General features: G+C 29.5%; 1 protein-coding gene across 1 annotated transcript in view; it reads left to right on the top strand.

Annotated features, from left to right (window-relative positions):
* The window catches only part of LOC107439283 (tax1-binding protein 1 homolog B), a 34,733-nt gene that overhangs the window by 10,518 nt on the left and 9,345 nt on the right, over positions 1–14,870 (top strand). Inside the window, exons 4-12 of the mRNA XM_071177024.1 lie at positions 2,024–2,143; positions 3,755–3,940; positions 5,100–5,177; positions 6,760–6,832; positions 7,335–7,385; positions 9,125–9,303; positions 10,304–10,360; positions 10,829–10,930; positions 12,617–12,673. Of these exons, the coding sequence (XP_071033125.1) occupies positions 2,024–2,143; positions 3,755–3,940; positions 5,100–5,177; positions 6,760–6,832; positions 7,335–7,385; positions 9,125–9,303; positions 10,304–10,360; positions 10,829–10,930; positions 12,617–12,673 (903 nt within the window). The remainder of the gene's footprint in view (positions 1–2,023; positions 2,144–3,754; positions 3,941–5,099; positions 5,178–6,759; positions 6,833–7,334; positions 7,386–9,124; positions 9,304–10,303; positions 10,361–10,828; positions 10,931–12,616; positions 12,674–14,870) is intronic.

Below are 14,870 nucleotides of genomic sequence, written 5' to 3'. Positions count from 1 at the left end.
GATGCAGAGTATAACAGTTTTTGGTTATACCCATCATATCAATAAATGTTATTATAATGCTTTTTTAAACTTATTGTTGTGGTTTTTGTCGGAGAAAATAGTAATTTCGTTAAGTCATAAAAAATTCTTGGAATTAGTCATGGAAAGTCATGAATTTGAAAATCTAAAGTGTATCAGATACCCTGTAAATGCTTGTGGTATTAAATTAGAAATAAAATTTTCTTAAAATGCTTTTTAATGATTTAATTACTTTTAATTTGGGGCGTAGTATGTCATTTAACCATTTGTTGTAAATCAGGGGTGTCAAACTCAAAAGCTAACTTGGGCCAAATAAACAATGCTTAACTTTAGGTGGGCCGCAAAAAAAATCAATGTTCATAGAAAACAAATATTTTTATTTTGAATTATAATAAACATGTTTAAAGTTAAATTATTGTTTACGTCCTGATACTTGAAATCTCTTCTCTGCTGCTATCTTTTCTATTTCGGGAGAAATTTTATTGGCCGAAACTACTTTCAAAATTGACCCAACGTGAGCGTAATTAATATGGTTTCAGATAGGATATTTATTTCCATTCATAACAGAAAATAGTTGCTCTCACTGATAAGTACTTTCAAACATGAAAATAATTTCATATGTGAATTTTTGAGTATTTTCAAGCCTTGCCGGTAAATATTCGTAAAATTCAGGCACACCCACTTCAATAACTTTTGCCTTCAAATTTGAGTCGCACTTAATCTCAATCACTTCCATTTGCATGTAACTGGGTACTGAGTCTATATTTTATGAGAAAATCGAAGAAAGCAAACAAAATTTGTCTTCCAAGGAATTAAAATCTTTAAACCTTGTTTGAAATTCTGTTCCAAGATTTGAAATTTTTGATGCCATGCAGTATTATCTAAACTAGATTTGTTCTTGTTGCACGTTGGGAAGTGCGTTAAACTTTCATTTTTCAGTTGCCTTTCCCAAAGAAATAGTTTACATTTGAATGCTTTAATTATGTCAAACATGTTCTTAATGATCTGATCCTTGCCTTGTAACAATAAATTTAAATCGGATAAGTGTTTGGTTAGATCAGTCATAAAAGATAAATCTTGCAACCATATTTGATCGGAGAACAAGCTTGCATCTTGATTTTTAGCTTGTAAAAACTTACGTATTTCTTCTTTCAAATCCCAGAATTGTTTGAGAACCTTGGAGCAAGATAACCAACGTATCTCGCTATAGTAGGATAAACCTGAATATGTACTATCTAATTGATAACTTAGTGTGAAATGGACTCCCTTTCAGCCAATTAGAATTTTATATTTTCGTGCGTACGGTTTAATATAGTTTATAAATAAAGTTTATTATAATTTTATATTCTGGTTTCGTTTCTAATTCACATTTCTATTTTATTTTTACTTTGCTTCGGATACATTGACTGGGCCACAAAAATGTTCATCTCGGGCCGCGAGTTTGACACCCCTGTTGTAAATTAATCACAAANATATAGATTAAATATTTATTTATTTTTTGATGAATGACTACATTTATAAACACAGTCTGCTACATTTATTTTGTCATTTTAAAAATCAAGAGAAAAGAAAAGAAATCACAATTTTAAATTAAAGTTATGGTTTGCTAACTGAAACTTTTTTAATAGTTAAAGTACAGGGGTCTGTCCAAGCCAAATTTACTACTGTTTATCTAATTGATAACTTAGTGCGAAATGGACTCCCTTTCAGCCAATTAGAATTTTATATTTTCGCGCGTACGATTTAATATAGTTTATAAATAAAGTTTATTATAATTTTATATGCTTTCGTTTCTAATTCACATTTCTATTTTATATTTACTTTGCTTCGGATACATTGACTGGGCCACAAAAATGTTCATCTCGGGCCGCGAGTTTGACACCCCTGTTGTAAATGAACCACAAAAAAAACAGCTATTTAAACCAAGAAAAATCTGGTTTATGTTTTTTTTTCCTTTTTGAGGAATATTAAAACATATTTTTTTTACAATCCTGTTTTAATTTAGGACCAGTGGAGCAGAGATAAAGAAGAGAAATACAACTTAATGGAAATTGATTTACAGAATGCTCTCTCTCAAAAGCATGCTTTAGAAAAAGAGGCAACACAATTAAGGAAATATTTAAAAGTAAAGTATCATTTCATATTTAACACTAGAATTTATTGATAAACTAAACAGAAAAAGGCCAGGCAAAGAAAGTGCAATAACACATAAAAAAAATAAATAATAATAATAATATGTTTATATACCAAGTTATATTTACAAGATTACAATTTTGGTTAGATAAACAATCAGGCCTCCTAAAAAGTAAGCACAATAAAAGCTTGCTGTAACAAGTACAGCCTTTTATGAGAATTCCCTTTTTATTTCACGTTTTAATGTCAAATGTTCAGTTATAAAAATTATATGTTTACACAAAGTTTAAAGTTACTAGCCTTTCATATTTGTTGCAAATTTTTTCAGCTAAATGCATTTTTTTGCTGTTTAAGTGAGCATTATTATTTGAAAAAGGGATACATATTTAAAGAAATTAAAAACAACTTAAAAATATAAATAATGCTTCATAAAAAGTTCTTGTTCAAATACTAAAATCTTGAAAAATAATAAATAATTTATAAATAGATTCAAATTTTATTTTTAAAGAAGGTGAAAACAAAAGGAAAAGCAATCTTTGCTTTTTGGGCAGAAATCAACTAAAAACAAATCTGTTGCCTAAAAATTGCAGTTTTTATTTCATTTTTTTTAATTCTCTCAGTTTGGATGCTTAGCAACGGAGTATTTGTCCCTTGTCGATTACGCAGTTAGAGTAGAGTTATATTAAATTTCTCCTCCTTCTATGGCAATATTTCTTGGCCTCTTTTTGGGATGATGCCAGATATATATAAAACTTTCTATCATCCTAATTTTTTATCCAATTTTTCTGAAATTTTGTCTATCGCCCCTCTATTTTGTGGGTCAGGTGTTCAAATATGTAAAAAATATATGTTTATTCAATAAAAGTGCGTTTTTGTGTCTAATTTCATAACTTAATTAATAGTAAGCACTAATTATTTAGTACATTTGAAGTCACCCTCAGAAACCATTAAGATTGACACTTAGTATGTGAAAATCCGATCATTCAATTATCTTTTTTTCTTCTCTATTTTTAAAAAAAATTTTGTTCAATGTACCGATTATTGCAGCACCTACATCCCATAAATTCCTCTTAGAATAAATTGGTTTGACAATTTTTTAGCCCTCGAATATTTAAGTACCTCTATTCTGATTTAGTTATGTATTTTAAGTACAGACAATGAACGTAAAATTAAGATACTTATTTTATAACCGTCGTTGAACAGCTGACCCAATTTTTGGGTTTACGACTACTAACGTTCTACTCCGTATCCTTTTAATTTTGAACCCAATCCAAAAGACTAGGTGACTCCTAGATCAAGTATTAGGAGAAATTTGCCTTAGTTTAGGACTTTTTGATGGAACTAACCCTCAGTTGCATTACATGGAGAGGAAGACCAGGAGAACCTCCCATGATTAGCCTGACGGCAAGGAAACTCTAACCCATGTACTGTCAATCACTGAAGATATTTTACTTCAGTCGGATGCGGAATTCGTTTCGACCATCCATCGATGAGATTCGAACTCTGCTCACCTCATTGGAAGGCGAATGATCTATCCCCTGAGCCATCGTGGCTCTTAAGATACTTATTGCTCTTTTTTAAATTGATGTATTTCTATTTATAGAATCCTGAAGAATACATGAGACAACCCACTCTAATGTTTAATCATATGATGCCAGCAGGTGAGAAGGTAACTGATGAATATTTAATGGAGCAACTTAACGATGCAAAATTTATGATTAAAGCTCTTGAAGATAGTAAGCAACTTGCAATGAAAGAAATGCACGAGTTGTCTGAAAAGTTAAAAAAGGTTAATGTTTCAAAATTTTTTCCCTCGTATAAGATACTGTACTATATTTATGCCAGCTTTAAAATACTGTTAAGAAAAAAATTAGTATGTAATTAATATACATTTCTTTAACAACAACCTAATAGTTTCTTACTCCTAATATTTGTGACATCTTTTCCTATCCAAGTTTGATGAATTGAATAGGATAAATCATATTTTGGATAGTTTTCAAAATTTATTTTTAAATCAAATGTATTATAATTTATTTCACTAAAAGTGAATGTAATTTATTTTTAGTAAAATTATACACGGAATTAATATTTCAAGTTTTCTTACATTTCATATAAAAAAAATTATTTACATTTCACTATCTATTGAATTTATGTAATTAATAACTAAAAAGTGAAAGGAATTTTAGGTACTTTTGTATTATAAGATCCCTGATAGAGAATTACTTTAATCGGCGGGGGGAGTTCTTACAGTAGACAAACTATAGATTGTTTTACTATGTTTTTTGAAAAAATTTTTATTATGTAATTTGATAAAATACATTGCTATTCTGTTATAGTACAGTAGGGAACCGATTATCCGGAACGATCGGGACCATCGATATTCCGGATAACTGATTTTTCCGGTTTTCTGAATCGCTACAAAAAGCCGTTTTTCTTACAGCTGAACCCAACTAAAAAAAAAAATTTTAATAATCTTGAAAAGAAGAAAAAACGATAAAGTAATACACTAATGATTATTTCCAAAATGATGGTAAGGTAAACATCTTTCAAAAAAGAACGAAAAATTTTATGAGGAAAAAAAAATTTTAAAAATGGCGGGAAAACTAATCAAATTTCGTTCCGGTTTTTTGGTTTTCCGGTTTTCTGATTTCCGGATAACGGGTTCTGTACTGTAATAACTTTGCAGTTTCTTTCATTAATCATATAAATTTGTAAACTTCTGATGTATTTTAATGCAACATACTTTATGCAATAAGCATAACTTACTATTAATGAACTTATAACGCAAATTGTTTTTTCTAAATTATAAGATTGTTTAGTTTTTTCTTCTATGCCTTTCTTTTAAAAAATAAAAGCTATATGACTTTGATTCCAAATTGATGCCAGACTCAATTATAGACTTATTTGCAAAAATACAGTTTAAATTTAATCATTTATTTATTTTACAGACTAAAGAGGAATTGAGCCAAATGAGATGTGAAAATATGGCTTTGAAAATTTTCTTAGAAGAGAAATCAAGCTCTGTTGTAANGACCACCGAAGCCGACGTCTTCAGGGGGTACCGGCCCCGGTAGCCATTAAAAACAAAACCATTTCTATTTGAGGGAGAAGCAAAAGCTTAAAATATCTCCCTCAGTACCCCAATGGTTTTGTATAGAGGTCCAGGAAAAACAAGATACATTCAAAATAATAAACAAATAAACAAATTACGAAAAGAAAATCAATCAAAATCCAGAAAATCCATCGGGGTACTGAGGGAGATATTTTAAGCTTTTGCTTCTTCCTCAAATAGAAATGGTTTTGTTTTTAATGGCTACCGAGGCCGGTACCCCCTGAAGACGTCGGCTTCGGTGGTCATATTTTTATTTTATTTCATTTGTTTCTTGTATATCCTAACCATGTGATTTAAACCAGATTTAATATGATAAGTGAGATAATTGGATTGTAAGCAATGTCACATGTGTGTGTGTTAAACCAGATTGACTTCTGAATCAACAAATGCTGCATTTTACCTACGACTTCGTCGCTTGTAGATATCCAATTAGATCAGAGAAAATATCTTGTGATAATGTTTAGAAATTCTGAGTATTTTCTTGAAAACATTTAAAGGTATAGAATTGTGCGAATAGATTATTTAAATTGCTGCATGCCGAACGTGTATTATTCTCTCGTACTACTTTTCCGATCAATGTTAAATATCTGGAAAAACAATTTTGGGGTGGTGAGTGTTTGAGATAACAAGTTCTGAACCAAATATGCACTAAAAAGTAAAAAAGATAAATTCTTAAATAGTATTCTAAAATGTAGAGTCTTGGAACATCAGAATAAGTAATAATAAATATGTCTGTATAATAGTTGACATTAAGTCTAAAAATGCAGCAGTAATAATTTTAGTTTTAAAAACAACACAAAAATAATTATGCATTAAATATAAAAGAATTTGTTTATAAAAAACTTACGTAAATAGAGTTTATTTAAAAAAAAATCAACCATCGAGGCCTGTCGAGATATTGTTTTCAAAACTGCTCATCGATCAACTTTTCTATTCGAAAAATAGCTGCCAAGTCATTGTTTTCCATGTTCTCAGAGAATTTCATGAAATGTTTTAATATGTGGGCAGTATTATTTCTTAGGCCACAATACTGTTGAGTGGTTGTACGCGGTGACTTTTCTGAAAAGAAAATTTTTTTTTTATTTCGAAAATTATTAGAAATAACAAGGTTTTGACAAGAAACTCTTCGACATAGGAATTCAAATTAATATTAGGTGGATATTATTGTATTATTATATTAGGTATAAACAGAAAAGTGAGCTATCACTTTCCTAAATTGTTGTGTTTCTACTATTTTAACCCCTCCCCTTCAAGTCAATCAGGGAGAAAGAAAATACTCCAGATATTCCTTTTGATTTTTTTTTCTTTGAAAGTCTAAGCCCTTAAAACAATTTCCAGCATTGCCCTGATATTACTTTCATTTTCAACTACTCAGTTGTTGGGCTGAAATTTTTTTTTTTTTTTTTTTTTTGTTCCCTCTTACTTAAGTTTGAGCTGTACACTATATTTTTGGCCCAATTATATTTTATTTATCAAACAATGCTTTTTATCAACAGGGAAAAGCAGAATTAAGCCTATTAAGATGTGAGAATATGGCTTTGAAAATTTTCTTAGAAGAGAAGGAAAGCTGTGAGGTATATATTTTTTCTTTCGAATTTTTTTTAAAGTTTATTCTAAGTTTTAGTTTTTAAACTGAATTGAAAATTCACTTTATTTTTTTAAAATGTTGCATAAAAACATAATTTTATTCTACCCGAGTAGCCTTTTCTCTTGTCTAAATATATGCAGGGTATTCTATGGCCACGGAAAAATCTTAATGCAATTTACTATAATATGCATTTTTTAAGAAAGTGATCATGAAAAGAAAAACATTATTTACATTGCCCTGTTACGGTTGGGTATAAAAAATGAAAAATTTAATATATATAAAAATAACAACTGAACTTTGAAGAAATATGGCCGAATTATAAAAAGACAATTAATACAATTACGCAAAGTGTCCGAATCTAAAAGAAAAACAGGAAAAAAAAACAAGTATTTACCTGAAGTTATCTTCTAGAAAATCTAGATGAATAAATCACTCAAAAAAAAGATAGTCACTTTATGAAAAACCAATAGTTCTTTTTATTAGGTGGATCCATGTTGAGAGACAGGAAAACAGTGTCCAATGGTGGAGTAGTGGGTGAAGGGCAGGAGATTCAGTGCAAAGGAAATTTTTAGATGAGATTCATACGACTGTTGGTTGGTGATGGATCATTTTAGTAGTTACTGGAAACACCGGTCTTTCCGCACAAAAAAATCGGTTGGAGCATTTCCCAGAATTTCGGATTCTTCTCGGCTTTGATTTTTTGAAAAGTTAAAAGCAGCATTACGACAAGCTAGAACTGGCTGTGAAGGAGCCCATCAATGGTGGTGTTTGGGTAGCGGATCAGATTAAAAGCAGGTGATATCCCGAGCATAAAGCTAGAAAATGACTGTGAAGGAGTCCATCACTGGCGGTGGCTGGTCAGCGGATCATCTTAAAAGGCAGGAGATTCATCAGGAAATTACTTAGTAGACATTAATCAGAGTAAAAGAAAAGGACAGCAGATTGACTTGCCAACATGGCGGTAGACGTGACGCCATCCTAAAAAAATGTTCTCTTCCTCTATAAAAAAGAGGAAGGGGGAAAAAAACGTACTGCCAGGGAGCAGCGTGACGTTGGGGTGATGAAGAATTTCGAATGCACCGGTCATTTTTCGCGCGCTCTTTTTATAAGAGACAAAAACTTAAAAGTTGAAGTTGTAGTACATGTTGTGCAAGTTAAAGTTAAATTATCTAAAAATTACGAGTTGAGACGAAAAATTGATTATACGTTAAAAGTTACGGTTGAGAAACACAACATACACGCGGAGATGAAAGATGCCGACAACCAGTGCGAATTCTCAGAAACGAAAAGGGTGGAATGTTCTAGAAAAAAAGGGGTTCTGCAAGGAGCTGGTGAGGAATTTTAGGGGGAGAATGTCCAAATTGCGCTAACGCTTAAGGGGCTAAAGAAAGATGATGAAATAAAAAAATGTATTACAAAATTATAAATTAAGTCGAAAGAATTAGTATTTTGATTAAAAAAAAAACAGGATATTTAGAAAATTAGGCTGTGACCTAATGTCACATACATAAATATTAATAGGTGTAGCGTTAAAAGGGCAAGATTTACGACTGAAAATATGCATATTTTCAGCTGTAATGATTAGTCTATCAACCGGTGTTCTTACTCGCTTTATATATATATATATATAACTAACACTAGCAATTTGGCTCATATGACAAAAAAACAGGAGACAAATGAAAAATGTCATCAAAATTATTTCTCTTCAACTACCCTAAAGATGCTGATCAGCTGTTGGTTTGAGAAACAACAAAACTAGTTCTGAAAAAAAAATTTTAAAATCATATAATAAGTAAAATTGAAATATATATAATTTTTTAAGTAATTTTTTACCCTTTTTTGTGGCCCACATTTCAACTGCCCATTTCAAAATAGTACATATCTCCAGAGGGCCCGTCCCACAGTGGACTGATCGTTAAGCAGATCACCGAAGTCAAGCATCACTGACTACGGTCAGTCTGCAGGTGGGTGACCATCTGGCTGGCTGATCAATTAAAACAAGTTTACATTTGAAACAAGTTGCAGCTTGGTAAAATCTCCCTTGGTAAAATCTCCCATCGGGAGCACAATTGCAAACGAGTTTTCTCTGCATATGCTTCAGGTTCACTACTGGCCTAACATTTCTTGCCTTGCATAGTTACCTTAATTGTGTTGTTGTAGGCCATTAAGTCAAGGGGTGCCACCTATGGCTAAGAATTCGACTTCTGCCACACCCATGCGTCACAACTGTTTATAGGGCAGTTACACTCATATATCTATTCATTTATCCTCAGATCGTAATTTTGACCTGAATCGGGAAACAATCAATCTCCAATTCAGTACCCACAGAGATATAATTTGTTATGGGAACAACATGGAGGACTTTGACTTGAGAGACTTAACATGCACCAGTCACCATTTGCTACCTGGGGAGTCTTTGGCTGGCTGGGATCGAACTCTCGTTCTCATGAACGTGAGACCAGCGTCATGCGAACCAGGCTATCCTGGCTTCTAAGTTGTGTTGTTGTGACCATGTATTTTAAACTTGCTGCATGAAAGAACTTTGCAATGATATTGCGAGCAAACAATGTTTTTCTTTCCATGTCTTATTTTTTGTGTTTGTATCTTAGTATGGTTGTGTAGAAAAGCATATTTAAGTGTAATCTGTTAACAGTTAAAGGATTCAATAGCAGAAATAATTGCAAATATTTTTTAATCTTACTAATACTTTTTGTATATTGCATTTTAGAAACTACCTATTTTACTAGATTTTGCTAGTTTCCCATTTCACTTGATTTAAAAACTATTTAATAATTTTTCTTTATTTTAGAAAATTTTCTAAAATTGCAACATTTATGTGCATTAAAATAGGTTTTTTTTAAATAACCTTATCGCTTGCTGAAGAATTAAAGTAATACTTCTAATTAATGAAATTACAGAAATAAATTTTCATTTTAGTGAATTTTCACTGAAATTAAAATTTATTTATTTTAAACTCTATTTTAAACTTTATTTATTTTCAATTTATTTATTTATTTATTGTTATATTAAAATTTATTTATTTTAGTAATTAAATAGTGACCTCAGACTAAATTTTTTAAACATAGAGCCTGACATTACTGTTCTGATTTCAGAAAAAAAAAACTGCACTAATTTTAATTAGTATGTAAAAATTCTTTATGGAAAACACTATAACAATACATATTTTAAACTTTGTTGTTACCTTAAATTTACTTTTAATGTCCAATTTCCTCAAATGTGCAAGATTAGTTTGAGAAAAAAAATTTATTTATGTCTATATTTCTTACCTATGAAACAATTGAAATGAGGTTTAAAGAATAACTTAGGATGAGGGTTTTGCAAAAATAATGTCCTTCAATGTTCACTAGTTTTTATTCATTTATTTGTTTCATTACCTCACTGAATTTTGCCTGCCATGAGTTTTTAAAACTTAATATATTTTTCCTCTCCAGACTGGTGGAAGTACAGGTGATCACAAACAAGAGATTCCAATTAATAATGTCCTCAAGGTGAGTATTGTTGCATAATCATAATTTTTTTTAATGTTGGTTTACTGTCTATCAATATTATTTCTGTAAAGTAGTAGTAATATAAAACAGAATAGAGTATTAATAAGTTAATATAATTTTTGTGCTGTATTTAAAAATTGCAATTTCATTTTCCCCTTTTCGTTTACTTAAAAAATGTTATTTTTTTCATTCAGTTTTCTATATTGAAGGTATATTTATGTAATGTATAATGTTTCTTTTTCAAAACTTATTCTTTAGAATTTAAATGAAGGCAATTTTTTTGGGTTATTAGCAGAAGTTTTTAGAAATTGCCTACTGTTTTATCTTTTTGAATTATTGCTTTGAGTAATCGGTGAAAACTATAGGAATTTAGTTCCTATCTTTAAATGTGAACCCCGATTTTGAAATTACCAAAGAAAAGTGATTATGTCTTGTTAAATATTATTATATTTATTCTTATTTTTCCAGAATTTGTTATTGATGTTGAAAGATCCCACTGCAGACCTGGATATTATAGAGGAGAAACTTAAAGAATCAGTCATAAATGTACAACATGAAGAGATTAAAAAAGTATATTTATTTATATCTTACCTGATCTTGAACCTCCTGTTTATCAGAATTTACTTTTCTTTTTCTATAAAGATTCTGATATTTGTCATTCAAAATCTCATAGCTGCCAACATGGATAGGAAAAAATCCAGTAGATTTTACAAAATAATATAAATTTCATGATAAATGTTGCATAATGTAATAAATATTTTACACATAGGGATTTTTATACTTATCAAATTAGAAAAACTGCAATTTTTTCCAGTTATGATTGATTTTAAGCAGAAAAAAAATTTTGAGCTGATTTCTATAAATGAGGTTTGCGTCATTATGTATTAGTAATACTTATTTTAATATTCAAGCAATAATCTGTTCAAAAAATTCTATTTCAATAGGGATTTTTTTTTGAAACTTACTCAATTTTAGGGAATTTTCTAACATGTAAAAAAACCAGGAGAATTTTAATTAAACCAGTAGACCAGGAGAAACTGGCAAAATCCAGTAGAGTTGGCAGCAGTATTTTACCNCAAATTTTCATAGGCACTTCATAACTTGACTGTTAAGTAGCAAATTAAGTAGCAATTATGGTGGAAAAGTAACTTCTTTTAATCTTTATATTTTATTTGCCACTTCAGAAGATTCATAGTTTTAAACAATAAAAGATATGCTATACAGGAACATGCTTATTACATGTTTTAATTGTCACTTTTGATTTGAATTTTTTTTTATAAGCTTAATTTAAACAAATGACTCTCCTGGACTTGCGTGTATTCTTATCGACGTGTGTCTTTCAGTATTTACACTCTGCATATTAGAAGGATGTAAACAATCCTGAACAAGGTTGCTATTTGGCGATCGTATGACAAAAATATTTATTTCGCAATCTTTGTGTGCATCTTTTTTAACATTAAATATTTTATAAGATGATGTTTCTCTCTTTTGAGTGAATAGTTTGTCCTTTATGAGACTTGGCAGATGATAAAGCGAAGTAAGTGACTGAAAAATAATTCACTGTGTGCATTTGGCACACATTAACGGTTGTCTCATTTTCTAGCTTGGAGACGTTTTCTCTTCTTACTCCCGCACTGAAATGAACTGTGCGTCCGAGGAGGTGGAGCAAAGTGCTCCTGGTGAACGAACTATACAATATATTGCATTAAATATATTGAAATGTATATTGATTCAATGAATTAAAGAACAAGAAATGCACACTTCATAAAACTTAATACTAATTACATCAATTTAGTTATTACTAAATGAAAATTTAAGTGTCAAGTGTTTATTTGCATGTTAAGTGGAATTTTTAGGTAATGTAAAAATACATTTAAAATATTCAGTGCTTTTTTTTCTTCTTATTTTTGTAATTATGCTAGCAGATTTGATGAACAAAAGTCGATATTTTTGAATTGTTGTTGAAAATATTAATTAAAAAGTTATATAAAATTACAAAATACTTTGTAATGGTTTAGTTTAAGGGCATTAAATATTATTTGATTATTGTTTTAAAGAAACAAAAACAAAAAACCAGTTTAAACCAACAAAAAAAAAACTTTTTTTTCCTAACCCTGAACTAATGTAACATTTTATTATGGATGGCCTTGAAAATTGAAATGAATTTGAAATCAAAATAAATAATATGTTCTATATATCTATATATATTTTACTCCATTATATATTTTTCATTTACGATTTATTTTATCTATTCAGCTTAAAGAAGAATGCAAAAGGAAGGATGCGGAAATAGAGTCATTGAATGAAAAGCTAGTGAGTTATTTATTACTAAATCAAATTTTAATTTTGAGTGGTTTCATTTGCTATTTTGACGTATTGTATCCTTACGAATTAATACGATGCAATGCAGTAAAACTTGTTAAGTTGACCACCTGTATAAATTGAAACAAATGATCAAGTATAAAACTAGGTTAGAATGTGTAATCTTTAGATTTAATGCAGTAAAAATAGAAGTCAGAAAAAGTGTGCAATGAATATGCCATTCTTCTAATGATATCTACATGTGATGTGTAGCTCGGAAAAAAAAAACGGACCACACTGAGTAACTTTTGATCTAATGATCAAATCTTCACGTTCTGTGACGATTTGATCATTAGATCAAATCGTCACAGAAAGTGAGAGAAATCTGAATCTTAATACTTGAAGGGGTTAACTCAAATATGCTAATAAATTAGTGCAGACGATATTTTAAGTTTCTAAATCAGACACAAAAACATACTTTCTCTGAATAAACATACCTTTTTTTTGACAGATTCAGATCACTGAGCCCCTAATGTAGAGGAGAGCACTACAAAGTTAGGTGCCTTTAATGTTAGTTTCACTTTTTGCGTATTTCACCATGTCTCGAGAACTTTTTAAGCAAATTGAAAAATTTTTATACACAATTTTGAAATTTTTTATACACAATCGTTAATTAAAAAATAATTCCATGGAAAGAATAACGTTTAGCAAATATTTATTATTCTATTTAGGAGTGGTCAAAAAAGTTTTGAATTGTAAGGTATGCAATTTTTTGCATAATTTTAAGGAATGTAATTTTAAATAGCAAAATACAAAACTTTAACGAAGTCTGTGGAATAGATCCCGAGAAATCGAATCTGAGTATCTAACTTTTTTGAAATTCAATTTCTCAGGAACTATTTGACTGATTAAGCTCAAATTTTTTAATTTGCTATATAAAATAATAAATTACATTCTTTAATAAATAATAATTATAATAATAATAATATAAAAATAATAATTTACATTCTTTAAAATTATGCAAAAATTTTTACCCCTTACTATTCAAAAAATTTTCGACTGTACTTTTATAAAATAATAAATATTTACTAAAATTTTTTTTTACAATTTTATGATTGTGTCCAAAAATGTTCCGATTCGCTTTCAAATTTCTCAAGATATAGCAAAATACGCAAAAAGTAAATTGAGCATTAAGGGGTCCAAACTTTGGATTACTCACCTAACCTAACTATAGGGACCATATTCCCCAGATTGCAGCTACCCCCTATATTTTGGGAGGTCCGAAGTCCCAATTCGTCGAAAGAAAAGGTATGCTAATTATGAGAAAGTACGTTTTTGTGTCTGATTTCATGTCTTAAAATATCGTCTTCACTAATTAATTAGCATATTCGAGATCACCCCTTCGAATTATTAAGAATAAGTCCTAGAATGTGAAGATCCGATTAGATCAAAAGTTATTCTGGGTAGTCCTTTTTTTGGCATGCTAATGCTAAAATACTAAGGTGTAGCACATGTGTGTAGAAACCTTTTCAATTATAAAGTTGTTTTTATCTTCACTTCAAATGCCCTATATTCAACAATAGCTATTTTCACTTTTGGGAATAAAGTCGGTAAAAATCACACCTTTCTTAAAATCAGCATTTTTTTAAAAATTTGTTTTATTGGTATTTTTTTATATTCATTAATCAATACAGAAACAGTATATCAGTAGTATTTAATGTTATTTAAAAACAATATTATAATTAAGATACATAATATTTCTGACTAAAATGGTTAAAATCTTTATATGATTTTACCGAACTAGTCGCTGAATAAGTAAACCCATGGTTTATTTTTTATTCAAGACCAATGCCCTCATAAATTGTAAAAACGAAAAGCCAATTTATCAGATATCAAATTATGAGTTACTTAAATTTGATCGAAAATGGTTAAGTAAAAACAGACAATTATTAATAACTTTCAATAATAAAAGTTTCTTTTAAATATTTATAATTCTTATACTTTAACAGAACTTATTTTTAAATGAGAATTAAATGAATATAATTGAATCCATTAACTTAAATGGATGTAATCGAAATATTTATTCATTAAATAGCAAATACACAAGTATTTTCTATTTAATAAATAATCTATGGCGAGAAATGGACTGCGGCCTAGATGTTTACATGTGTCCAATAGAAAATATGTGACGCACGTTACAAAATTTTGA

The sequence above is a fragment of the Parasteatoda tepidariorum genome, chromosome 2 (genome assembly GCF_043381705.1).
Source record: "Parasteatoda tepidariorum isolate YZ-2023 chromosome 2, CAS_Ptep_4.0, whole genome shotgun sequence".
Classification (NCBI taxonomy): domain Eukaryota; kingdom Metazoa; phylum Arthropoda; class Arachnida; order Araneae; family Theridiidae; genus Parasteatoda; species Parasteatoda tepidariorum.
The sequence above is the reverse complement of the archived record's forward strand: the minus strand, read 5'-3'. Positions and strand labels throughout refer to the sequence as shown.